The 27369-nt window shown below is 44.8% G+C and overlaps 1 protein-coding gene across 1 annotated transcript in view; it reads right to left on the bottom strand.

The window, feature by feature from the left end:
• The window catches only part of RBM44 (RNA binding motif protein 44), a 1074496-nt gene that overhangs the window by 800503 nt on the left and 246624 nt on the right, over positions 1 to 27369 (bottom strand). Inside the window, exon 3 of the mRNA XM_033944849.1 lies at positions 26829 to 26907. Within this exon, the coding sequence (XP_033800740.1) occupies positions 26829 to 26907 (79 nt within the window). The remainder of the gene's footprint in view (positions 1 to 26828; positions 26908 to 27369) is intronic.

Below are 27369 nucleotides of genomic sequence, written 5' to 3'. Positions count from 1 at the left end.
GATTAAATAAGTTCTTCTCATCAGTCTTCACGAGCGAGGACACATCCAATGTACCGGAACCCGAAGAGATCATAAGTGGAGATCAAGAAGAAAAACTGTCGAAATTAGAGGTAAACCATGAGGATGTCCTCAAACAGATAGATAGATTGAAGAGTGACAAATCACCAGGCCCAGACGAAATCCACCCAAGGGTACTAAAAGAACTAAGAAACGAGATAGCGGAAACACTCCGACAAATTTGTAACCTATCCTTGAAAACTGGGGAGATCCCGGAGGACTGGAAAATAGCAAATATCATACCTATCTTCAAAAAGGGATCGAAGGATGACCCGGGGAACTACAGGCCGGTAAGCTTGACTTCAGTTCCCGGCAAGATGGTAGAAGCACTGATAAAAGACAGCATGGACAACTGAAAGCAAGCCAGCATGGCTTTTGCAAGGGAAGATCATGCCAAACGAACTTACTGCACTTCTTTAAAGGGATAAACAGCCAGATGGACAAAGGGGAACCCATAGACATCATTTATCTTGACTTCCAAAAAGCCTTTGACAAGGTACCTCATGAGCGGCTACTTAGGAAGCTGTGGAACCACGGGGTGGAAGGGGATGTATACAGATGGATTAAACACTGGTTGGCAGGCAGAAAGCAAAGGGTTGGTGTGAAGGGCCACTACTCGGATTGGAGGAGGGTCACGAGTGGTGTTCCGCAGGGGTCGGTGCTCGGACCACTGCTGTTCAATGTATTTATAAATGACCTAGAAACGGGGATGAAGTGTGAAGTTATAAAATTTGCAGATGACACGAAACTCTGTAGCAGGGATAGAACCGTGGAAGATTATGAAGACCTACAAAGGGACCTAAACAAACTGGAAGAGTGGGCAAATAAATGGCAAATGAGCTTCAATATAGAGAAATGCAAGGTCATGCATATAGGGAAAAAGAACCCAATGTTCAGCTACAAAATGGGGGGATCACTGCTAGGGGAAAGTACCCTTGAAAAAGACTTGGGTGTGCTGGTGGACACAACAATGAAATCAACGGCACAATGTGCAGCAGCCTCAAAGAAAGCAAACCGAATGTTGGGTATTATTAAGAAGGGTATTACAACAAGGACAAAGGAAGTCATCATGTCGCTGTATCGCGTGTTGGTGCGCCCGCATCTGGAGTACTGTGTCCAATATTGGTCACCGTACCTCAAGAAAGACATGGCAATACTTGAGAGGGTTCAGAGAAGAGCGACGAAAATGATAAAAGGTATGGAAAACCTTTCATACGCAGACAGGTTAGAAAGGCTCTTCTCCCTAGAAAAGCAGAGACTCAGAGGAGACATGATAGAGACCTTCAAGATTATGAAGGGCATAGAGAAGGTAGAAAGGGACAGATTCTTTAGCCTACTGGGAACCATTAGAACAAGAGAAATTAAAAGGGGATAGGTTTAGAACCAATGCTAGGAAATTCTTTTTCACTCAGAAGGTGGTGGACACCTGGAATGCGCTTCCGGAGGTTGTGATAGAACAGAGTACACTACCAGATTTCAAAGGATTGGATAAATTCCTGAAAGATAAGGGGATTGAGGGATACAGATAGAGGTAGAGATAGGTTATGATAGGGTATAGATAGAAGGACAAGGGGATTAAATGATTTAGACAAGGATCACCTTACAGGTCATGGACCTGATGGGCCGCCGCGGGAGGAGACTGGGCATGATGGACCTCTGGTCTGACCCAGCGGAGGCAACTTCTTATGTTCTTATGAGGACTTGAGAAGATTTATGTTAAAGTTATTTTAATTGCTTGTTTAATTTTCCTTTGATAATTTTCTTTTCATGAATCATCTTTCTGTACAAGTTTATCTTGATTGTATAATTTGAAAACATAAATAATAATTAAAAAAAACATTTTATTGACTAAAATAAAGTTCTTGTATCAATTGCATCAATTCTACTGTTTTTTCTTTGGATTTTGTTGCTCGACGTTCACTGCAGACCTATTGGATTCCTTTCTTTGTGCCTTAAAGCATCGGACATAAAATCAATTTTTCTGAACTATGTGTATGTCCCCTCTATTGGGTCCTTCTTTAATTGATTATTCGGAAGACTCACATTTGCCTAAACTCACTCTAGTGTATCTGGCTATTTTAAATGCCCCACTTACTGCTAAGTTGCTGCATGGGGTGGTTAAGTCCTCAAGTTCTGTGATGGTCCTGGGTCCAGATGGGTTTTTGTCAGAATTTGACAAAATTCTCTTTCCCCAATTATGTGCACCTTTGCTCACACATTTTGAAACTGCGATATAGTAAGGGGTATTCCCTGCGGGGTCCAACTCAGCTTTGATCACTCTGACTCCTAAGCCAAGAAAAGATTTGACAGTGCCTTGGATCTTTCCAACCTATTTCTCTTCTGAGAACGTTGACATGAAAATCCTTGCACACCTTTTAGCATATCACCTGGCAACTATCCTTCCTGACCTCATCTGTAATGAGAAAGTGAGTTATGTTAAGGTCGTCAATCTGTTGTGAATGTTCGGAATGTTCTGATGTTGATTTATCACTGTAGCTCCCATTCCATTCCAGCAATCTTGGCAAGTCTAGACGCTGAAATAGCATTTGATAAAGTACAATGGGACTATCTATATGGCCTTTTACAATATATGAGGGTATTTGGGTGGTTCTGGCAGGCTTTACAGAGTTTATATTTTCAACCTGAGGCAGCAATTTTGGTCGATGGGCATTGCTCTTCCTTTTTCCCCATTAGATGCAGCACCCACCAGGGGTGTATGTTGTCTTGTTTATTCTTTTTACCATACCTGGAACCTCTTTTATGTACCCTATGTTTGGACAAAGATTTGAGGTGGGGGGAGTGAAGATTCTGGCTTTCGCTGATGATACTTACTGGTGTGCTTCTATCAGAGAAGGGAAAAAGTGTCTTGGCTAATCTACTGAAGAGGGCTTTAAACTAGAAGTGATGGGGCAGGGTGATCAATGATCCCAGGTGAGTATAAGCCCTCAGGTAAGTAAATCACTGAATACCTCTACATGGATGGGAAAAGGAGGCAATGTCTAGAAAGCAGTATATACTAATGCTCGAAATATGGGAAACAAGATTCTAGATATAGAAGCTGTGATGGAAGAAGAGGAGTTGGATATAGTGGTGATCACGGAGACATGGTTCATGGAGAACCATGATTGGGATGAAGTTATACCGGGCTATAATCTATTCAGGAAAGACAGGGTAGGAAGAAAAGGAGGGGGAGTAGCGTTATATGTTAAAGATCATATTAAAGCCACACAATTGCAGGATCAGCAGGGCAAGGAAGAGGCACTGTGGATCAATTTGGAAAGAGGGAATGGTGAATATAATTACATTGGTGTGATATACAGGCCTCCTTCAGACAGAAGAAGTAAATAGAGATTTAATAATAGACATTCAGAATATATCTAAAAAAAAGGGGATTTTAACATGCCAGATGTTGAGTGGGGTATCCCTATTGTGGTGCCTTCTAGAAGTAGGGAGATTCTGGATTCTCTTTTTTTTTAATGAAATTTTTCATTATATTACATCAACATAAACATGATTAAGATATGGATCCAAAGCAATTAATACACTGCCAAAATCAAATAAACCAATTAAGGTGAATATCTAGGATCTAGCCCACAACTTGAAGGAAGACAACTCTATAGTTCAGACAACAGCAGGAAATCAAAAAAATAGGAGTGGAAGGGGTAGATCTTTCCCCCTTTCACAACCTATATACATATATATAGCGCTACTCAGATATAAATCCCCATTGAGAATAGTAATTAAACAAGTCAGGTTTCTTTCCCTTTAAGAAATAATTCTAATTGAAGTGGGTCCCAAAAAACATAATCTTTATCTTGAATATTGTGACAAATCTAGCTCTCCTCCTAGCTTTGGCACAAGGTCTGATAAGAAGATCAGTAAACCCTATGTAGGAGAGCTGACCAGGTCAGCCCAGAGGATTATGTAAGCGCTAACTTCCCTGGGACTAACCTTGAGGAGCCAGACAGTGGCTTCCAAGGGGAGTTCAGGCCGGTGTCAGGCTACTCTCCAAAGCCTGCAGTTAGGGCTCAAAGGAACCTGGGAGTTAAGAAACTTCAACTCCCAGAAGGCCCGGGTCAGAACAGGAAGTGGTCACTGAAGCAGACACAGCTGCAGGAAGAGTTTTCACCCTTCCCCCTCTTCAGAGCAGGGAGGGGCGAGTTGAAGACTGTAAAAGCAGGGCAGCTGAGTCACAAAGGGGAGGAGCCAAGGAGGCTTCAGGGTGAGCTTGAGAGAAAGCTCACCTCTCCTGAACTGAATCCTGAGGAGCTGAGCCACGACTGGGACATGGTGGACATGTCAGAAATGCTTGAGACCACAACTGAGAGTCAACCGCAAAGCTGTAAACCGATGGACACTGGTATGCCACCTCTGTCTAATGAAGGTTTGGAGGCAATGGACACAAACTGAACAAAGGTGGGCAGGATTTGGCTATTTTTGTTTCTTACCTGCTTTGCTTAATAGTTTTGAATCTAAAGTTTGGGATATGCTGGACTGTATGCGCTTATCACAGTTACTCTGTGAAACACTGCAATCCCTGAACTAGTGCATTAGACGGTCTAACCTCACAAATGACGGAGCGTTTGTGTTTTCCCTCTCTGCACATCTGGAGGTTAATTGGGAAAGATAAGAGTCTGTAGGAATGTAAGACACAGTAGAATTCTTTTCTGTGTTGGAGGGAGAGTTCCTTTATCTGCAGGCACTCCGTGGGAGAGCTACAACGCTAGCAGTTCCTTTTGTTGGTTTTGTTTCGTTTGATGAACCTTTGTTTTTTTCCATACTGCAGGAGAGTTGTTTGCCCCTCTCTCCTGCTCTTTCCTAGTGAGGAAGTATTGTTTGGACTATCCTGAAAACAAAAGGCTGGTAAAGAGGACTGAGAGGCAAAGACTAGAGTCCAGCCCAACGTTTGTGTTTGATTTAATATTTTTAATTAGAGCCAGGTTTATGTGGATGAAGCCAGGGTGACCAGGTTGACCCGGAGCTCTGTGTTTTAAGTGTGTTGCAAACTATATTGGAAATGCTGCAATTTGCTATCAATACCTGGGTGAAGTATAAAAATAAAACACATCTTGATTTTTCCTCACAATCCCGTGGGTGTGTGGTTTTCTTTTCCCCTTGGCCTGATCTCACTTTGGACATTGATCCTGTGGTTTTTACCCTAGGCAGGTGCCTAGAAGGCCTGGAGGATTCCACGGTGGTAGGGAATGCGCTGGAGCCGCTAAGGTCACTTGGTCCATAGCTCGCTGCAGTGATCAGGAGCTCGTTGGTTGTGACAATTTGGAATCAGGAGTGCGATTAATCTCTCCTCCAGGCAAAGAGAAAGTGGCAAGTGGAAAAATTTTTTTTGTTTGTTTGGTCTTGCACACCCCTGAAATTTTTTTGTATTCTGCCAAGAGGGCAAGTTTGACTCAATTGGACTGTGGATTAACATTTTCCTGTGAGCACTGCACTTCCAGAGCCAGCGGAGACCTAGAGCAAGGCAACGCAGAGGATACCACCGTGGCAAATCTGAGGAGAGCGGCCCAGGAAAAGACAAGCACACAGCCAATACCAGAGGGACCGGAGGAATCAAGCAGGGAGGACCGGTGTTCCAAGAAGAAGACGGTGCATCCTGAAAGAGCACAATGGCACAGACTCACCAGTGCCCGGGTAAGCACGCCAGGCAGAGGGGCCGGTGAGAGAGGTATTAGGGAGCATAGACCTGTGAATGTACCGCACTTGGGTCTTGTTTTCTCTTTTGCTTCTGTTACAGATCGAAGATGGATCCACAGGTGGTGGCGATATTGGCGGGCGAGCAGCAGCGCCAGAATGAGGAGCTGAGGAAGATCCTGGGGACCAGCCAGGAAAGGTGGAACGCGAGCCAGGAAGCTACTCAGCGCCAGCATGGGGAACTATTATTGGCTATGGGAGAGCCAGTTTTGGCACAACTGGTTCAAGCTACAACCGGGAGTCGTGCTGTGTCTGCAGTTCCTGGGGCGATGCCAGCTCTACCTATGGTAGGACAAGATACTTTAAACATTATGAACTTAAGTAAAATCATGGCTGAGGATAGCCCAGATGACTTTTTAAGTTCCTTTGAGAGGATCGCGACTGCGGCAGGTTGGCCAGCAGAACAGTGGGCGGTACACCTATTGCCTTGTTTAGCTGGGAAGTCTCTTGCGGCCTTTCAAACGATTGCGCCAGAACAGGACAATAATTATCCAGCCATTAAAGTGCACATTCTAGACTTTCTAGGATACACTAGAGAGCACTACAGACAGTCATTCAGGTCAACCCAGTTACAGGCCAGGGAAAGGCCTAAGGCTCTGTTGCAACGCCTTACCAAGTTGGCAGAGAGGTGGCTGCAACTGTTCTTAGGAGACCCCCGAGCTTTGTTTACAGAAGTTCTTAGGGAACAATTCCTAGAAGCCATGCCCAAGAACTTGAAAAATTGGATCCGGAGGCAAGGTTGCCAGGAACTGAACCAGTCATTGAATGTAACTGAGGCTTATCTCGATGCTCAGGGTCCTATAAAGAAAGGAGGACCAGGACCTGTAAATAGACCTCAGGCTCACACTTATCAGGGCCCTGGACTTAATCCTAACCCCACCCCAAGTACATCAGGCACACACACCAAAAAACCCTTTACCTCAGCCCCCATCTATTGTTTTAGGTGTGGGGGAAAAGGACACCAGCTAAGGGATTGAAAGGAGGAGGTGGGTTGTACGGTAGCGTATGGTATGGGGAGAGGGAGAGTTCTGGTAGAAAGGGAGTATTTTCTACTGATATCTATAGGAGGTCAGGAGCTAGAAGCCCTACTTGATACGGGGGCTGATCAGTCCATGATGGCTCAGCGATTCTGGGAGAGAGTTTTTCCCAAAGAAGGGAGAGGGCAGCCCCTTGGATCCGTTAAAATTAGGTGCATCCATGGGGACAGCAAACAGTATCCTCTGAGACCTACCACTATTAGGTATATGGAAAAAGTGTATAATACCCCTCTTGCACTAGTTCCGGAGGCCCCTTTTGAGGTTATATTAGGCCGGGACTGGCAAGGGTTTGCGGAGGCCATGAGGGGGAAACAATGTTTAGTGAATACGAGGTCACAAGGACTCCGTAGTTTTGAACCTGAGGCTAGAATAGGGAAGATATTTCCCTTTGCGGGGGAAGCCTTTAGAGAAGCGGAGCAAAGACAGGAGCGTAAAACACGAGCCCAAAAAAGGAGACAGCAGCAAGGGAGAGGTCGAGCCATGGTGCAGGCTGCTAGGACCAAGGAGGTACCCTGGCTGCCTAAGGAGGTGATGGAGACCTTTCCCACGTTCAGGGCAGAACAAAAAGCTGATCCTACTTTGTGTGAAGAGTGGCAGTGAGCGAATGGCAGGCAGGAAGGCGACATTCAATGGATAATAAAGCAGGGACTACTGTATAGACAGATTCCAGGCAACGCATCAGGGGAGAGAGAGCAACAATTAGTAGTTCCCCAGGGGTTCAGAAAGCTTGTCCTTAGGATAGCTCATGATCACCCTTTATCGGGGTATAAAGGGGCAGAAGCCACCTTTAGACAGGTGGGTTACCGATTTTTTTGGGCCAAGGGTACGGAAGGAAGTGACCGAGTTTTGTCAATCCTGCCCTACGTGCCAAAAACTATCATTGGCGAAACCGGCAAGAGCACCTTTTATACCTATACCGGTGATAGAGGAACCTCTGAGGCGCTTGGCAATGGATATAGTGGGACCGTTGGACAGAACTCCAAGAGGAAATAGTTTCATATTAGTAGTGATGGATGTAGCAACCCGATTTCCCTGGGCATTTCCATTGAAGAAAACTATGTCTGCTATTATTATGAAGGAATTACTGGGGCTTTTCTGTTTAGTGGGGTTTCCCCGGAAAGTGTTGACTGATCAGGGAAGTAACTTCATGTCCTCAGAGATGAGAATGTTTTGGGAAGGTTTTGGTATTCGCCATATTAAGACTTCCGCCTACCGCCCGCAAGCCAATGGGATGGTGGAACGATTCAATCAGACTCTCAAACAAATACTTAAAAAAGGTATAGAGGGGGAGCCAACAAATTGGGATCTGTTAGTACCCTTTGCTCTCTTCGTAGCTAGGGAAAAGGTACAGGATTCTTTAGGTATCAGCCCCTATGAAATGTTGTTTGGTCGCCCACCTAGAGGGGTGTTGGGCATGTTGAGGGATAAGTGGGACTTTCCAGAGGAGGCAGAGAGCAGTATTATTTCCTATTTAGCTCAACTTAAGGAGGGATTGCAGCGAGCCCTGGAGTTCGGGAAAGAAAATTTAGAATGGAGCCAGCAACACCAAAAAACATATTATGATAAAGGGACTAAGTCTCGCCAGTTACAGGTGGGAGATCAGGTGCTGGTACTAATCCCTACTGACCCACACAAGTTCTTAGCCCAGTGGAAAGGTCCATATACTATTACGGAAAAAGTAGAGGAAGTAGATTATAAGGTTAAAGACGATAAAGGTCGTCTTCAGACATATCATATTTATTTATTGAAACCCTGGAGAGATCGGGAAACATTAACATTGCTGGCACAACGATGGCAGGAGGATGAGCTGGGACCCCAAGTGGCGGAACTTCATATGCGGGATGAAGTTAATGTGGGGACGTCCCTCTCTCAGGAACAAGTTCATCAGGTACAGGGTCTGATACACCAATTTGATGATGTAGTTTCCACCCTACCTGGGAAGACAGGATTAGTGGCCCATGATATAGTGATCACTCCGGGGAAAGTAGTACGGGTACGTCCATATAGGCTGACCGAAGACAAAAAAAGTTAGTGGAGGAATTAGTACAGGAAATGTTATCATTAGGGGTAATAGAACAATCTCAGAGTCCCTGGTGTAGTCCGATTGTGATTGTTCCTAAAGCAGATGGGACGCCCCGCTTCTGCATTGATTTTAGGCAGGTGAACGAGGTATCCCAGTTTGATGCCTTTCCGATACTCAGGGTGGATGAGCTTTTGGACAGGTTGGGGCAGGCCCAATTTCTGACAACTCTTGATCTGACTAAAGGCTACTAGCAAATTCCCCTCACAGAGGCTGCCCGACCTAAGATGGCATTCTGTACCCCACGGGGTTTGTTTCAGTTTAGGCGTATGCCTTTTGGATTACATGGTGCGGTGGCTACTTGTTAGAGTTTAGTCTGCGAGGTACTCAGAGACCATCATAGCTATGCAGATGCTTACATTGGTGACATTGTGATACATTCTGTCTCCTGGGAGCAACATCTAGAGCATTTAGCAGCAGTTCTAAGGTCCTTGAGGGAAGCGGAGTTCATGATAAATCAAAAAAAATGTTTTATCGGACAGCGAGAGGTCAAGTACTTGGGATACATTGTGGGGAGGGGCCAGATAAGACCCGTAGTGGATAAAGTGCAGTGTATCCGATTGTATCCACGCCCCAGCAACAAAAAGCAGCTAAGAGCCTTTTTGGGGTTGATTGGGTACTATAGGAGATTCATTCCCCATTTCTCTTCACGGGCGGGACCTCTGACAGATATGTTAAAGAAGGGTAGCCCAGACACTTTAAGTTGGGGGGTCCTTGCTAGTCAGGCTTTTGAGGCTCTCAAGGAGAATTTGTGTACCCAGCCGGTGTTAAGAGCTATTGACTTTACTCAACCTCTGATTCTTCAGACAGATGCATCAGGTACAGGGTTGGGGGCTGTGTTGAGTCAAGAATATAAAGGGGTAGAACATCCAGTACTTTATCTAAGTAGGAAACTTCACCCGAATGAACAGAAATATGCAACTGTGGAGCAAGAATGCTTAGCCGTAAAGTGGGCAGTACAAACACTTGACCATTATTTACAGGATAGGGAATTCATATTAGTTACAGACCATGCCGCTTTGAAATGGTTAAATACTATGCATAACAATAATGCTAGGCTTACGCGCTGGTATTTGGCCCTCCAAGTGATCAGGTTCCGAGTAGTCCATCGGCCAGGTAAACTGATCACAAATGTTGACATATTGTTTCGAATTACTGAGAACACAGGGACTCCACAAGGGTCAAGGGAAGGTCGGCGTTTAAGGGTGGGGGACTGTGACAAATCTAGCTCTCCTCCTAGCTTTGGCACAAGGTCTGATAAGAAGATCAGTAAACCCCCATGTAGGATAGCTGACCAGGTCGACCCAGAGGATTATATAAGCACTGACTTTCCTGGAACTAACCTTGAGGAGCCAGACAGTGACTTCCAAGGGGAGTTCAGGCTACTCTCCAAAGCCTGCAGTTAGGGCTCAAAGGAACCTGGGAGTTAAGAAACTTCAACTCCCAGAAGGCCCAGGTCAGAACAAGAAGTGGTCACAGAAGCAGACACAGCTGCAGGAAGAGTTTTCTCCCTTCCCCCTCTTCAGAGCAGGGAGGGGCGAGTTGAAGACTGTAAAAGCAGGGCAGCTGAGTCACAAAGGGGAGGAGCCGAGGAGGCTTCAGGGTGAGTTCGAGAGAAAGCTCACCTCTCCTAAACTGAATCCTGAGGAGCTGAGCCATGACTGGGACATGGTGGACATGTCAGAAATGCTTGAGACCACAGCTGAGAGTCAATAGCAAAGCTGTGAACTGATGGACACTGGTGTGCCACCTCTGTCTAATGAAGGTTTGGAGGCAATGGACACAAACTGAACAAAGGTGGGCAGCATTTTGCTATTTTTGTTTCTTACCTGCTTTGCTTAATAGTTTTGAATCTAAAGTTTGGGATATGCTGGACTGTATGAGCTTATCACAGTTACTCTCTGAAACACTACAACCCCTGAACTGGTGGATTAGATGGTCTAACCTCACAAACGATGGAGCTGGAGCATTTGTATTTTCCCTCTCTGCACAGCTGGAGGTTAATTGGGAAAGATAAGAGTCTGCAGGAAGATAAGAGTCTGCAGCCTATTGCCTGAGCAGTTGTCCCTGACTATCCCTATAACCTACCTCTACTCCTATCTGTACCCCTCAATCCCTTTATCCTCTAGGAACCTATCCAAACCTTCTTTGAAGCCCTTTAACGTGCTCCGGCCTATCACAGCCTCCGGAAGCGCGTTCCTTGTATCCACCACCCTCTGGGTCAAAAAGAACTTCCTAGCATTTGTTCTAAACCTGTCCCCTTTTAATTTCTCCGAGTGCCCCCTTGTACTTGTGGTTCCCCATAATCTGAAAAATCTGTCCCTGTCTACCTTTTCTATGCCCTTCAGGATCTTGAAGGTTTCTTTCATGTCTCCTCTAAGTCTCCGCTTTTCCAGGGAGAACAGCCCCAGCTTTTTCAGTCTGTCAGTATATGAGAGGTTTTCCATAACCTTTATCAGTTTAGTTGCTCTTCTCTGGACTCCCTCAAGTACTGCCATGTTCTTCTTGAGGTACGGCGACCAGTACTGGACACAGTACTCCAGATGCGGGCACACCATTGCACGATACACTGGCAGGATTACTTCCTTCGTCCTGGTCGTGATACCCTTCTTAATGATACCCAACATTTTGTTTGCTTTCTTAGAGGCTGTGGCGCATTTTGTAGGTGAACATCGGGTTCTTTTTCCCTACATGCATGACCTTGCATTTCCCTATGTTAAAGCTCATTTGCCACTTTTTGGCCCACTCTTCCAGTGTCGTTAGGTCCCTTTGGAGATCTTCGCAGTCGTCCGTGGTTTTAACCCTGCTGTAGAGTTTGGTGTCATCCGCAAATTTAATAATCTCACATTTTGTTCCCGCCTCCAGGTCGTTAATAAATATATTGAACAGGAGCGGTCCCAGCACCGACCCCTGCAGAACTCCGCTCGTGACCCATTGCCAGTCTGAGTAATGGCCCTTTACTCCAACCCTCTGTTTCCTACCTGCCATCCAGTTTTTGATCCATCGGTGGACCTCCCCTTGCACCCCGTGATTCCATAGCTTGTTGAGCAGTCGTTTGTGTGGTACCTTGTCGAAGGCTTTTTGGAAGTCAAGGTAAATGATGTCTATGGATTCCCCTTTATCCACCTGGCTGTTTACCCCCTCAAAGAAGTACAATAAGTTTGTGAGGCATGACCTACCCTTGCAGAAGCCGTGCTGACTCGACTTTAGCTGTCCATTGTTTTCTATGTGTTCATAGATGCTGTCCTTAATCAGTGCTTCCATCATCTTTCCCGGGACCGAGGTCAAGCTCACCGGCCTGTAGTTTCCCGGGTCACCCCTTGAACCCTTCTTGAAGATGGGCATGACATTTGCTATTTTCCAGTCCTCCGGGATCTCTCCAGTTTTTAAGGATAGGTTACATATTTGGCGAAGTGGCTCTGCTATTTCGTTCCTTAGTTCCTTGAGTAACCTTGGGTGAATACCGTGCGGACCTGGCGATTTGTCGCTCTTTAGTCTGTCTATGTGCCTGAGGACATCCTCTTGGCTTACCTCTAGTTGGACCAGCTTTTCATTCTGATCCACATTTACGATCTCCTCGGGTTCCGGAATATTGGATGTGTCCTCCCTCATGAAGACTGACATGAAGAACTTATTCAACCTGTCAGCTATCTCTTTTTCCTCCTTTACCACTCCCTTTTTGTCTCCATCATTCAATGGCCCCACTTCCTCCCTTGCTGGTTGCTTCCCCTTCACGTACTTTGCTTTCCTAACCACTCGGTGACACTCCCTTTGGTGTTCTTTGTGCTCCTTTTGGTTGTCCTTTGTTTGGTCCTTTTTCCATTTTTTGAACGATGCTTTCTTGTCACTTATCGCCTTTTTCATTGCATTTGTTATCCACACTGGGTTTTTTGTTAGATTTTTTTTGCACTCTTTCCTGAACCTGGAGACGTACAGGTTCTATGCTTCATGCACCGTGCCCTTGAGTAGGGACCAGGCTTTTTCTATGGACTCCATCTTCCTTGCGTTGCCGTTGAGTTTCTTTCCCACCATTTTCCTCATGACATCATAATTCCCTTTTTTGAAGTTGAGTGCTGTCGTTGTGGTTCTTTTCACCTTAGATGATCCAATTTCTAGCCTGCACTGGATCATGTTGTGATCGCTGTTTCCTAGTGGTGCTAGTACCGCCACCTCCTTGGAGGGTCCCCCTAGCCCATTGAGGATTAGGTCAAGAGTGGCTTCTCCCCGTGTTGGTTCCGTGACCAGCTGTTCCATGAAACAGTCCCTCGTGGCCTCCAGGAATTTGGTCTCCCTCGTGCAGTTTGAGTGTCCAATACTCCAGTCTATCCCAGGGTAGTTGAAGTCCCCCATCACCACCATACTTCCGCTTTTGCATACCTGCCTCAGTTCAGCCTCCAGGTCCTGATCGATTGCTTCCGGTTGTCCAGGTGGGCGATAGTACAGACCCAATTTTATGTCTGCTCCAGTTCCTCCTGGTAGCTTAACCCATAGTTATTCCAAGCCGTCCGCCCTTACTGTTGTTTCCATCCTGGTTGAAGGTATGAGTCCTTTATATATAGCGCTATTCCTCCACCCTTCTTGTGTGTCCTGTCTCTCCTGTAGAGTTTGTACCCTGGTATGGCCACATCCCATTTATTGTCATCAGTCCACCACATTTCTGTGACTCCAATTATGTCTAGGTCCTTCTTACTGGCTATGACTTCCAGCTCTCCCATTTTGGCCCTTAGGCACCTAGCATTAGTGTATAGGCAATGTAAGTCCCGGTTGTTTGCCCTCCCTGCTGGTTTTCCTCGTGGTTTGGCGCTCCTGCCGACCCCCTCATGGGTTACCAGTCCCCGAGCCTCGTCTCGTTCATCCTCCTTCTGCGGTGTGTCTTTTTCGTCCTCAGCCTGTTTCCCCATTTTCGGTTGCCCCTCTGGCTCCTGTTGTTCTCTCTTAGTTCTGCTTGTGCCTTGGGCCCCTGCATTGCATCCTTGGGTCCTTTTTCCAAAAATTCCCACTCAGTCCCGAGCCCTTTTTAACAATTTCCTGGCTCAGTATCCTTATTTGATACTTTTGTCCGATGTGTCGAGGTCAGATCGACTATCGGCTTTCCCCTACTCCTCAGTTTAAAGCCAAGTCTATGCTGCTCTGGACGTTGCGTGCCAGCATCCTCGTCCCAGCCGTGCTCAGGTGCAGTCCATCCCTCCTGTAGAGCTTGTTCTTTCCCAAGAAAGTTGTCCAGTTCTGTACAAAGTGGAAACCCTCCTCTTCGCACCATCTCCTTAGCCAACTGTTTATTGCTTGCAGCTCGGTCTGCCTCCTTGCATCCGCCCTCGGTACTGGCAGGATCTCTGAGAAGGCTATCTTCCTTGACCTCAGCTTCAGTTTCCTCCCCAGGATCTTGAACTGCTCAGTTAGTGTGGTCCTGTTGTAGTTCCTCCTGCTGACGTCATTGGTTCCAATGTGGATTACTACTGCTGTCTCCTCCGTCTCGGCTCCTTCTAGGATTCTCTCAATTCTGTCAATGACGTCCTTCGTTCTTGCCCCCGGGAGACATGTCACTAGTCGGTCCTCTCTCCCTCCGGCTATGTGACTGTCCACTTCACTCAGGATTGAGTCTCCCACTACGATTGCAGATCTCCCCTTCCTCAGCTGTCTCTCTGGTCTCAGGTCTGTATCAGTGGCGCAGTCCACTAATCCTTCCTCCAGGTACATCAAGGAAGACAAACAAATTGCAGACAGACTAAATTCCTTCTTTGCGTCCGTCTTTATAAAGGAGGACACCGCAACAATACCAGATGCAGTGGAAGTGTTCAATGGAGTAATAGAGGACAGCCTCACCACAGTAATAGTGGACCAGGTATACTACCAGATCGACAAACTTAAAAGTGAAAAAATCCTCTGGACCGGATGGAATTCACCCGAGAGTCTTAAAAGAATTGAAGGTTGAAATTGGAAAGTTGTTGCAAAAACTTGCCAACCTGACAATTAGAACTGGACAGATACCGGACGACTGGAAGATAGCGAACGTCACGCCAATTTTCAAAAAAGGATCGAGAGGCGAACCGGGCAACTACAGACCTGTGAGCCTTACGTCTGTCCCTGGAAAGATGGTTGAAGCACTGATTAAAGATAGCATAGTCCAGTATTTAGATACACACGACCTGATAAAAGCAAGTCAACATGGCTTCAGGAAAGGGAAATCATGTTTAACGAATTTCTTCAATTTTTTGAGACCGTGAATGAACAAATTGATAGTGGAGAACCGGTGGACATAATATACTTAGACTTTCAGAAAGCGTTGGACAAAGTTCCACACAAAAGACTTCTCAGGAAACTACAAAGCCATGGAATAGAGGGGGATATACAAAGATGGATAGGCAAATGGCTGGAGAACAGGAAACAGAGAGTGGGCATAAATGGGAAGTTCTCCGACTGGGAGAAAGTGACTAGCGGTGAACCCCAGGGCTCGGTACTTGGGCCGATCTTATTTAATATCTATATAAATGACCTAGAAGAAGGAATATCCAGCGAGATCATCAAGTTTGCAGACGACACAAAGCTATGCCGGGCAATCAGATCGCAAAAGGATAGCAAGGAACTCCAGAGAGATTTGGGTCAGTTAGAGAAATGGGCGGAGAAATGGCAGATGAAGTTTAACGTGGAGAAATGCAAAGTGATGCATTTAGGCAGTAAGAATAAGGAACACGAGTATAGAATGTCAGGTGCAACTCTAGGTAAGAGTGAACAAGAAAAGGACCTGGGTGTACTGATAGGACCCTGAAACCATCAGCACAATGTGCGGCGGCGGCAAAGAAAGCAAATAGAATGTTAGGCATGATAAAGAAGGGAATCACAAGTAGATCAGAGAAGGTCATAATGCCGCTTTATAGATCAATGGTGAGACCCCACTTGGAATACTGTGTCCAACATTGGTCTCCCAACCTAAAGAAGGATATAAAACTGCTGGAGAGGGTGCAGAGACGAGCAACAAAACTAGTAAAAGGTATGGAGAAAATGGAATACGAGGATCGACTTAAGAGACTGGGATTGTTCTCCCTTGAGTGTGCGAGGGGATATGATTGAGACCTTCAAAATACTGAAAGGAATTGACAAAATAGAGCAGAAAAAACTATTTACATTGTCCAATTTGACACGGACAAGAGGACACGAAATGAAGCTAAGGGGGGACAAGTTCAGGACTAATATCAGGAAGTTCTGCTTCACTCAGAGAGTGGTTGACACCTGGAATGCTCTCCCTGAGGAGATTATTGCGGAATCAACCGTCCTAGGATTCAAAAGCAAACTAGATGCACATCTCCTTACGAGAGGCATAGAAGGATATGGGTGACTAAAAATTACACCAGGTGTACACCTGACAGGGCCTCCGCGTGTGCGGATCACCGGACTTGATAGACTGAAGGTCTGATCCGGGGATGGCACTTCTTATGTTCTTATGATCTGCCTGTCCAGATCCTCTGCAAGGTCCTACTCCCATGGCGTCTGGTGGATTCTGTCCTCCAACTGTTGGTTCCCTTCTGATATGCTGATGGTCCTGTGCCTCCACCATCCTGCAGGCCTCCTCGATGAATTTCTCAAGCTCTCTAACTTGCTCCGTGATGTGTCTCTCTCTGGTGGTATCCTCAGTTGCCCAGAACTGTTCCTCTATGGTGCAGAGTCCCTCCAGCTCCTGGACTCTAGCCTGCAGTCTCCCGACCTCCTTCTTCAGGCTATCCAGTTCCTGGCATCGACCGCATATGTACGCCTGCCTCCCGGAGGGGAGGTAGTCATACATATGACAATCGGTGCAGTATACTGGGTAGCTCCGCTGGGTTCCTTCAGCCTCCATTACTCTTTTCTCGTTCCTATGTCCCACGGTATGTATGAGTGGTGCCCGGCGCGCAGCTAGCTGAGAGAGAAGAGAAGAATGAGTAGTGAAGAATGTACCTGTGGTTTATTTTTCAGAGTTAGATTTCGCTGCTGGGCTGCCTGGGCTCCTGGCTCCTTCTCAAGGCTCCTAATGGCTGCGCGCCGTTGGCTCCTCCCCTTTTATGATAGAGTTTGGCTGGTGATGTCGGGGGTGGGCGGAGATATCTCTCGCCTCTTCCCCTCGACTCCGCTTGGTCTACTTTCCACCCCTTGGCTCTCCTCCCCTGCTTTCAGCTCTCCTCTCTCAATCTGTCCGCTCTGCTCTCAGTCTCCTCTCTCTGTCCGCTCCGCTTTCAGCCCCCTCTCTCTGTCCGCTCCGCTCTCAGCCCTCTATTCTCCTCACTCTGTCTGCTCTACGATTTCCCAAAACCCCGCAGCTTTCTCCACTGCCTGCCACGTGCTCGAGTTTCAGTTCAGTACAGCACCTACTATCTTCCCCTTGCTGCAATGTCTGTGAAGAAAGAGTAAGAGAAGAAAGAAGTGAATGAGTAAGAGTAGAAAGAAGTTTGCTGCTGCGCGGCCTGGGCTCCTTCTCAAGGCTCCTTCGCAAAGGCGCCCTCGCTAAGGCAAGCGCCTTTGCCGCTCGCCTTCGCCGCACGCCAAACGGCTGTGCGCCGTTGGCGCCCCCCCTTTTAAGGGGGAGTCCGGGCTCTGACGCTGCTGGTGACGTAGTACGGGTGGGTGGAGCTAACTCTCGCCGCTACCCGCTCCTCACCGCCGCTATCCCCTACTTCCTCCGACCTCCTCCGGCTTCCTCCCTCCTGCTTTGCCTGCCTCCTCAGCCGCTGCTGCACTTTCCTCCTCCACACGGCTGCTGAGGTCTTGGCGCTGCTGATTCGCCCCCTTTTAAGGGGGAGTCCGGGCTCCGACGCTGCTGGTGACGCGGTGCGGGTGGGCAGAGCTAACTCTCGCCGCTACCCGCTCCTCACCGCCGCTATCCCCTGCTTCCTCCGACCTCCTCCGGCTTCCTCCCTCCTGCTTTGCCTGCCTCCTTAGCCGCAGCTGCACTTTCCTCCTCCACGCGGCTGCTGAGGTGACCTTTTCTGTGTTGGAGGGAGAGTTCCTTTATCTGCAGGCACTCCGTGGGAGAGCTACAACACTAGCAGTTCCTTTTGTTGGTTTTGTTTCGTTTGATGAACCTTTGTTTTTTTCCATACTGCAGGAGAGTTGTTTGCCCCTCTCTCCTGCTCTTTCCTAGTGAGGAAGTATTGTTTGGACTATCCTGAACACAGAAGGCTGGTGAAGAGGACTGAGAGGGAAAGACTAGAGTCCAGCCCAATGTTTGTGTTTGATTTAATATTTTGAATTAGAGCCAGGCTTATGTGGATGAAGCCAGGGTGACCAGGTTGACCCGGAGTTCTGTGTTTAAAGTGTGTTGCAAACTATATTGGAAATGCTACAATTTTTATCAATACCTGGGAGAATTATTTGGAAGTATAAAAATAAAATACATCTTGATTTTTCCTGACAATCCCGTGGGTGTGTGGTTTTCTTTTCCCCTTGGCCTGATCTCACTTTGGACATTGATCCTGTGGTTTTCACCCTAGGCGGGTGCCTAGAAGGCCTGGAGGATTCCCTGGTGGTGGGGAATGCGCTGGGAGCCGCTAAGGTCACTTGGTCCACAGCTCGCTGCAGTGATCAGGAGCTCGTGGGTTGTGACAATATGTAATAAACATTTACAGGGAAGTTTTAAGAAAAATGTAGCACCAATTTCAAGAACCTTATGTCGTAAAGCCAAAAAGGCTTTCCTCCTATGTTGTGTAGACTTTGCCACATTGGGAAACATTAAGACCTTATCTCCACAAAATTTAGCCTCTCTATTTTGGAAATATAGTTTCAAAATTAAAGCTTTGTCTGATTCATTTCCACAGGTAATTAACAAAGCCCGGGTTGGGATCAATTCTTGAGAATCTTCTAAAAATTTTGTCAAGTCCAAATCTACTACACTCAATTGATCTAATCCCCCTTCTACTAGAAATATTTTCTTTTGTGTTATATTTTAAAAAAAGTTAAAAAACATCATAATATCTGAATTGGTTACCCCAAGTACCTTCTTAAGATACCTCTTCAGAAATATCTCAGGAGATAACAAATGGGTCGATGGAAAATTTACCAATCTTAAATTCTTTGCTCTTATTTGATTTTCATTCATGTCTAACTTATGGTGAATATTCAAAGAATCTTTAGTAGATGCCACCATAGAGGTCTGTAAATTCTTTATCTGCTTTCCCATAGAGAGTGTACGCTTATTTAGATTCCCAATGTTGGCATCTACGTTTCCCAATTTATCTACTATTTCCTTGGAGAAAACCTGCACATGATTGATAACCTTTCTCAGCATTGCCTCCATCCTCATATTTAGAGTCCACAAGTCTTTTAAAGTAACTTCCTCTGGATTTTCTTCCAACCCCTCAGCCTGGCTAATGGTACCAAGAAAACTTGAGGCATCTGGGAGAATACAATCTCCATAGCCTGCTGGGTATCGGAGGCTTCAAAAGAAGCTGCTTGTGAGCCATTTGGCTCTAAGCCCCTAGGAAGATCTGGAGGGGGGGGGGGGAGTCCGTTCTAGTGAGCTCAAAAGAGGCTCCTGAAATTGAATCAAGTTTGTCAATGGGTTTTGAAGTACCAGGTAATGTCAAATGTTTATCCATAGGTCCAACCGTAACCGGGGTTGAGACTCAAAATTTACCTTTATGTTTACCCATTACACAGTCTAATAAAAGTCCTCAGGAAATAAAGTTAAACTTATCTCTATTTCTGCTCCAGAGGCTCCAGTGGCTCCCAAGGGGCATGATCTGCCCCTCCGGCCACGCCCTGCGGTTGCATGACTGTGGCCGCGCCACAGGAGGAAGCGCGTTATGTCCTGGGTCAGGTCCCGATGGTAGTTGGTGTCCTTCTCCAGTGCCTATTGGCAATAGGCACTTTAGGTAGCTGGAAAGCGCTCCAAAGAAGAAACAGCAGGTAATAGCCAATATTTCAAAAGAGTCTCCACTCCCTAGCTTGGGAGATCCTGGATTCTCTACAAGGAGAACTATTCCAGCATTTGGTTATGGAACCCACACAGGATGGGGTTTATACTGGACTTAGTGCTTACAAACAGGGAAAGTGTTTCTGATGTTATAGTGGGTGATCATCTGGCATCCAGTGATCATTGCATGGTACGGTTTAATATTAAGATGGGTATAGAGAGGGCTCATTCAAAAGCAAAGGTTCTAGCCTTTAAAAAACGAACTTTCTTCGGATGGGAGTTTACATCAAGGAGTTGTTATCTGGGTGGGAACGTCTGGAAGGAGTAGAAATATGGTGGGCAAAACTGAAAGGAGCGATTGTAAGGGGGACAAACCTTTTTGTGAGGCAAGTAAGTAAAAGTAAGAGGAAAAGAAGGCCGCTTTGATTCTCAAAAGTAGTAGCTGAGAAGGTAAGGAATAAGCGGTTAGCTTTCATAAACTACACACGATCGCAGAAAGAGGAAGACAGGCAAAAATATCTGGAAAAGTTAAGAGAGGCTGGTCGTGTAGTCTGGAAAGCAAAGATGCAAATGGAAGAAAAAATAGCTGACACGTAAAACGGGGAGACAAGACATTTTTTAGATATATTAGTGATAGGAAGTAGTGCAAAAGTGGCATTGTGGGACTCAAAGGTGAAGGGGAAAAATATGTAGAAGCTGATAAAGAAAAGGCCGAATTGCTGAAGCGCCAGGAGTGAGACCGTAGAAGACATGTGTCAATAGGGATGGATGACCCTGATCGTTTTTCAGATGGTTGTGTTCGTGAGGATCTAACTAAAATAAATGTAGACAAAGTGATGGGACCAAATGATGTACATCCTAGGGTGCTGAAATAACTTAGGGAAGTTCTGGTAGCTCCGCTGACTGACCTTTTCAATGAGTCTCTAGAGTCGGGAGTGGTACCAGAGGACTGGAGAAGGGCTTCCACAAAAGTGGAAGTAAGGAAAAAGTCTGATTTTTGTGGTATGCAAATTAATGGAAACACTTTTAAAACAGAGAATGGTCAAGTTTCTGGAATCCTGTGGATTGCAGGACTGGAGGCAATATGGATTCACTAGAGCAGTGGTTCCCAACCCTGTCTTGGAGGACCACTAGGCCAATCGGGTTTTCAGGATAGCCCTAATGAATATGCATGGAGCAGATTTGAATGCCTGTCACTTCCATTATATGCAAATCTCTCTCATGCATATTCATTAGGGCTAGCCTGAAAACCCGATTGGCCTAGTGGTCCTCCAGGACAGGGTTGTGAACCACTGCACTAGAGGTAGGTCTTGTCAGACAAATCTGATCAATTTCTTTGACTTAGTGACCAGAGAAATGGACAGAGGATGTGCGCTAGATGCGGTGTATTAGATTTTAGCAAAGTCTTTGTTAATGATCCACACAGACGTCTAATAAATAAACTGAGTGCCCTTGGGATGGGTCACAAAGTAACCTGCTGGTTAGGAACTGGTTGAGTGGAAGGCAACAGAGGGTAGTGATCAATGAAGATCACTCTGAGGAAAGGGATGTTACCAGTGGTGTGCCTCGAGGTTCTGTTCTTGGGCCTGTTCTTTTTAACATTTTTATGAATGATATTGCTGAAGGGTTGTCGGGTAACATTTGCCTCTTCGCGGATGATACCAAAATCTGCAATACAGTAGACACACCAGATGGTAACATAGTAACATAGTAGATGATGGTAGATAAAGACCGAAATGGTCCATCTAGTCTTCCCAACCTGATTCAATCTAAAAATTTGTTGGGTTTCTTTTTCTTCTTATCCTTAGCTATTTATGGGCAAGAATCTAAACCTCTACCCGGTACTGTTCTTAGGTTATAACTACTGAAGTCTCTGTCAAAGCTCACTCCAGTCCTTCTACACCCTCCCAGCCATTGAAGCCCTCCTCAGCCCGTCCTCCCCCAAACGGCAATATACAGACACAGACCGTGCAAGTCTGCCCAGTACTGACCTTAGTTCTTCAATATTTACTATTATTTTCTGATTCTAGATCCTCTGTGTTCATCCCACGCTTTTTTGAACTCTGTCACCATTTTCCTCTCCACCACCTCTCTCGAGAGCACATTCCAGGCATCCACCACCTTCTCCGTAAAGAAGACTTTCCTTACATTGCTCTTGAGTCTACCACCCCTCAACCTCAAATAATGTCCTCTGGTTTTACCATTTTCCTTTCTCTGGAAAAGATTTTGTTCTACGTTAATACCTTTCAAGTATTTGAACGTATGAATCATATCTCCCCTGTCCCTGCTTTCCTCTAAGGTATACATATTCAGGGCTTCCAGTCCATCTCCCTATCTGTGTATATCAGCCTCTCACCTCCCAGCATATACGGTTCCTTCCAATTATTAATCCCAAAATGCATTACTGTGCATTTCTTTGCATTGAATTTTAGTTGCCAGATTTTAGACCATTCCTCTTAACTTTTGTAGATCCTTTTTCATGTTTTCCACTCCCTCCTCGGTCTTGGTATCATCTGCAAAAAGGCAGACATTTCCTTCTAACCCGTCAGCAATGTCACTCACAAACATATTGAACAGGATCGGCCCCAGCACCAAAAACTGAGAGACTTCCCTACTCACCTTTCCTTCCTCCGAGTGACTTCCATTAACCACCACCCTCTGTCGTCTGTCCGTCAACCAGTTTCTAATCCAGTTCTTCATTTTGGGTCCTAACTTCAGCCCTTCAAGATTGTTTAAGAGCCTCCTATGAGAAACCATGTCAAAGGCTTTGCTGAAATCCAAGTAAATTACATCTATGATATGTCCTTGATCTAGTTCTCTGGTCACCCAATCAAAAAATTCAATCAGGTTCGTTTGGCATGATTTACCTTTAGTAAAGCCATGTTGCCTCGGATCCAGTAACCCATTAGATTCTAGGAAGTTCACTATTCTTTCTTTCAGCAACACTTCCATTATTTTTCCAGCAGCAAGGTCATGCATTTGGGCTGCAAAAACCAGAGGGAATGGAACATTTTAGGGGGTAAAGAACTTTTATGCATGACAGAAGAGCTGGATTTGGGTATGATTGTATGTGATGATCTTAAAGTGGTCAAACAAGTTGAAAAGGTGATGGCGAAAGCTAGAAGAATGATAGGTTGCATAGGGAGAGGTATGGCCCAATAGGAAAAAGGAGGTATTGATGCCTCTGTATAAGACTATGGTGAGACCTCATTTAGAATATTGTGTACATTTCTGGAGTCCACACCTTCAAAAAGATATATAAAAAGGATGGAGTCAGTCCAGAGGAAGGCTACTAAAATGGTGTGTGGTCTTCGTGATAAGGCATATGGGGACAGACTTAAAGATCTCAATCTGTATACTTTGGAGGAAAGGCAGGAGAGGGGAGATATGATAGAGTCGTTTAAATACCTATATAATATAAATATGCATGAGTCGAGTCTCTTTTATTTGAAAGGAAACACTGCAATGAGAGGGCATAGGATGAAATTAAGAGGTAATAGGTTCCGGAGTAATCTGAGGAAATACTATATTGCAGAAAGGGTGGTAGATATGTGGAACAGTCTCCCAGAAGAGGTGGTGGAAACAGACTGTGTCTGAATTCAAGAGGGCCTGGGATAGGCACATGGGATCTCTTAGAGAATGAGATAATAGTTACTGTGGAGGACAGACTAGATGGGCCATTTGGCCTTTATCTGCCATCATGTTTCTATGACCAAGCCTCAAGCTTTTTTACGGACTATGCCGGGAGCTCTTGATTATTTTTCCTTCTACTTGAGTTTTCAGCTTAATCGGCACAAATCTGTAGTTCTTCGTTTAGACCCCAGTCTACTTCATCAGTGAATGAGGGGTTTCCCCTTTACTTGGGCAGAAGAGGCCATCAAATATTTGGGTGTGTGGATCTTTCTTGAATGTACATTTTAAATGTGCAGTCAAGTTTACAGTTTATTGTACTAAAGTTACCCTCCTGACAGGCCTATCCCTTGTCTCTAGTGGGCAAGATTTCACTCTATAGTAAATAGAAATGAAGGAAAATAAACACCTGAATGGTCCATTCAGTCTGCCCAACCATACACTCTCTATAAATTAATGATTTCATTTAAATTCTTCTTTTTCTTAGATATTTCTGGGCCAGAAACCCAGAGCTCTGCCTGGTACTGTGCTTAGATCTACTGGAATCTCTGTCAAAGCCCATCAAAACCATCCCAGCTGTCGTAGCCCTCCCTAGCCCATCCTCAATTAAATAACCATATACAGGACACAGACTTGCAAGTCGGCCCGGTTTTTCAATATTTACTATTATTTCCTGATTAGAGATCTTTTCTGTCCATCCCATGCGTTTTTTGAACTCTGTCACTATTTTTCTCTCCACTACCTCCCTCGGGAGCACATTCAAGGCATCAACCACCCTCTCCGTAAAGAAGAATTTCCTAACATTACTCTTGAGTCTACCACCCCTCAACCTCAAATTATGCCCTCTGGTTTTACCATTTTCCTTTCTTTGGAAAAGATTTTGTTAATACCTTTCAAATATTTGAACGTCTGAATCATATCTCCCCTGTTCCTCCTTTCCTCTAGTCTAGGGTACACATATTCAGAGCTTCCAGTCTCTCCTCAGAAGTCTTTTGGTGCAAACCTCCTACCATTTTTGTCGTCTTTCTCTGGACCGCTTCAAGTCTTAAATGTTTACCATGCCATAATGGCCCAAAGGGAATGGGGACTTGTATACCACCTTTTTGTAGCTTTGGCATTTCAAAGCTGTGGGCACTCGAGGATTAAGTGACTTGCCCAGGGTCACAAGGAGCAGCACTGGGATTTGATCTCACAACCTCTGGGTGCAGAGGCAGCAGCTCTATCAGTGAGTTATTACTCCCTTACTTGCGTTACCTGTTTCAGATGTTGTCTCTTATTTTTAATTCAGCCACCCATAAGTGTTTTGTACAAGTTTAAATAAATTTCTTTGGAATGGTAAAGAAAACCTAGACTGGCATACAACATGGTTGCCTTACCTAAAGACAAGGGAGTTTGGGCCTGTTGAACTTGCATTTGCTTACAACTGTCTGTCAATTACGCCACTTTAATGATTGGTTTAGAGAGACATCAAATTTTTGTTCACCTCCATGGAAACTAATTTGTTATTACCTCTCCATTTTAATAGCTTGTTTTCATGCCCCTTTCACCATTTCCGTGCCTCCCTCCATACGTGTCCCATATATCTTCCTCTTCGCCAGGCCTGGTGTAGTTTGTGTTCCCTGCTACATATTCACACAGATGTATTGCCTCTTGTGTCAATCTGGGGAAATCCAGAATTTACACCTGGTATGGCATCAGATGTGTTTCATAGAAACATGACGGTAGATAAAGGCCAAATGGCCCATCCAGTCTGTCTGCCCATCCGCAGTAACCATTATCTCCTTCTCTCTCCAAGAAATCCCACATTCCTATCCCACGCCTTCTTGAATTCAGATAGTCTCTGTCTCCACCACTTCTTCTGGGAGTTCCATGCATCTATCACCCTTTCTGTAAAAAAGTATTTCCTTAGATTACTCCGGAGTCTATCGACGTTGGAATGTACAGAACTTAAATTACATCTAACAGGTACTTAAGGTACCTAATGAGGATTGTTCTATTCGGCCCTTTTCATAGCTTCAAACAGAGTTTGGGGGTCTCACCTCAAGATCTCTTTGCCTATTGGTAACTGTGGCACTCACCTCAAGATCTCTTTGCCTATTGGTAACTGTGGCTCTATGTCCACTCTTTACCTTCCTTGGCGCAGACTTTAGAAGCTTTAGAACTAGTCAAAGAAGCTATATGTTTAGATGTGCAATGCACAATTCCACTGCATTACCATCACAAATTCTTACAGGAAATACTCCCAAATATTAATTATTCCCAACTGAGCCTGCAATGGTTGCAAGATTTGGGAGTCTCCATATCTGTTGACCTCCTTCATGCATGCTTCAAATTCACCTCCCATATAAAATCATCAATTACTCTCTGGAGACTCAGCTATAAGATGGTTATGAGACTTCATGTATCTCCCAGAAGGGCTCAACAGATCTCCTTGTGACCAGACGCTCATTGCCCCAAATGTCAGTGGCCAGGGGTCAACCTGAGACATATATTTTTTTCTTGTGCTAAAGTATAGAGTTTTGCAGGGGAGGATCTTGGATCATATCTCTATGGGTATTTTTTCAGTGTACAGTGGTTGCACAAAGGGTATGAGATTTTTTTTATGAAAAGCTTTGCTAATGGGGAAAAAAGTCATCTTATTACATTGGCTAAATGTGCTTTCTCCCTCCTTGGTGCAGTGAAGGGCAGTTATGATACAACTTTTTCATTTGGAAAAGCAAATGATCTCTGACATGGATTCCCCTGGGAACTGTTTTGGAACTCATTTTTACCTACTGCGCATAGTCACCTTTTGAATTTGTAATATTATTTTGATTACATCTATGCTGTTTGTATAGATTTCCTGGCTGGTCGGGAGCTACACTTTGGAGCAGGGGTGGGGGTTGGTATGTTCTTTTCTCTTTTCATACTGTTTTTGAACAACTGTTTAGATGTACTGAATTTGATGTTTGTTTTTTTCATCAACAAACATAGTATTAAAAAAACAACAACTAGCATCTGCCCACAAAAGTACAAGGGAGACTTATTTGATCAATATAGCAGTACTAGTTATCACTTCATCTGGTATAACAGGTATATACTGTTGTCTGAGAATCTGAGTTCTTTACCAAAAAGTTAAATCCATCTATATAATAATTATCATTTTTTGAAATGGAAATCACAGTCCAATTAAATATATTTTAAACCTAATAGACAATTTATTGATCACAACCCCAGACTACAAAACTTTCAGAAAAAAAATAAAAACCCTGTTATTCAAGAAATACTTCAAAACAAACTAATCACCACAGGAATCATCTCAATACCCGGAAGCAACCTGCTCTACTCTACACTTTCTCTGGAAATATCCAGATAACTTCCTTTGTAATCCGCCTTGAACCACAAAGTAATGGTGGAATAGAAATCACTAATGTAATGTAATATTTAAGAAACTCACCGCAAGAGACTGATTTTCTGAGGTGCTGGAGACTTGAAGCCCATCATCTTTCAGAGTTCCTACTTCTGTCCTGTCTCCCCTAAAAGTAAGAAACAGCTAGGTAAAAAGATGAAACGCATGGAACTGAATAGGTTTTGAGATATACAAATGATAATGTAATATACTTTATTTAATATTTGTTACATACAATAATAACAAAAATGCAAGAAAATCAAAAAGTCAAGTAAATCAATACAGGAAAAAAGAAAATAGAAAATAAATTTTTCTTTTTCAAAGATAGAATCCACATTATTGGAGTCGTCTGGTACGCCTGGCAGAAGAAATTATATTAAGACATTTTCAATCAAGGACAGGCTAATTGGCCATTTCTTTTTCAATTGTCACAAATTTATCCTCAACCTAGAAAATTTAAGAAACTTTCACAAGAGGTTTATCTTAAGAAAATCTTCTATCTGAGTGGGATCAATGAACACATATTTATCAGTTGCATAAATAATCAAACATTTACATGGAAATTTGAGAAAGAAGGTCACTTCCACTT

This window comes from Geotrypetes seraphini, chromosome 5 (genome assembly GCF_902459505.1).
Source record: "Geotrypetes seraphini chromosome 5, aGeoSer1.1, whole genome shotgun sequence".
NCBI lineage: Eukaryota > Metazoa > Chordata > Amphibia > Gymnophiona > Dermophiidae > Geotrypetes > Geotrypetes seraphini.
Note: the sequence above shows the minus strand (reverse complement) of the source record. Positions and strands in the feature narration are given on the sequence as shown.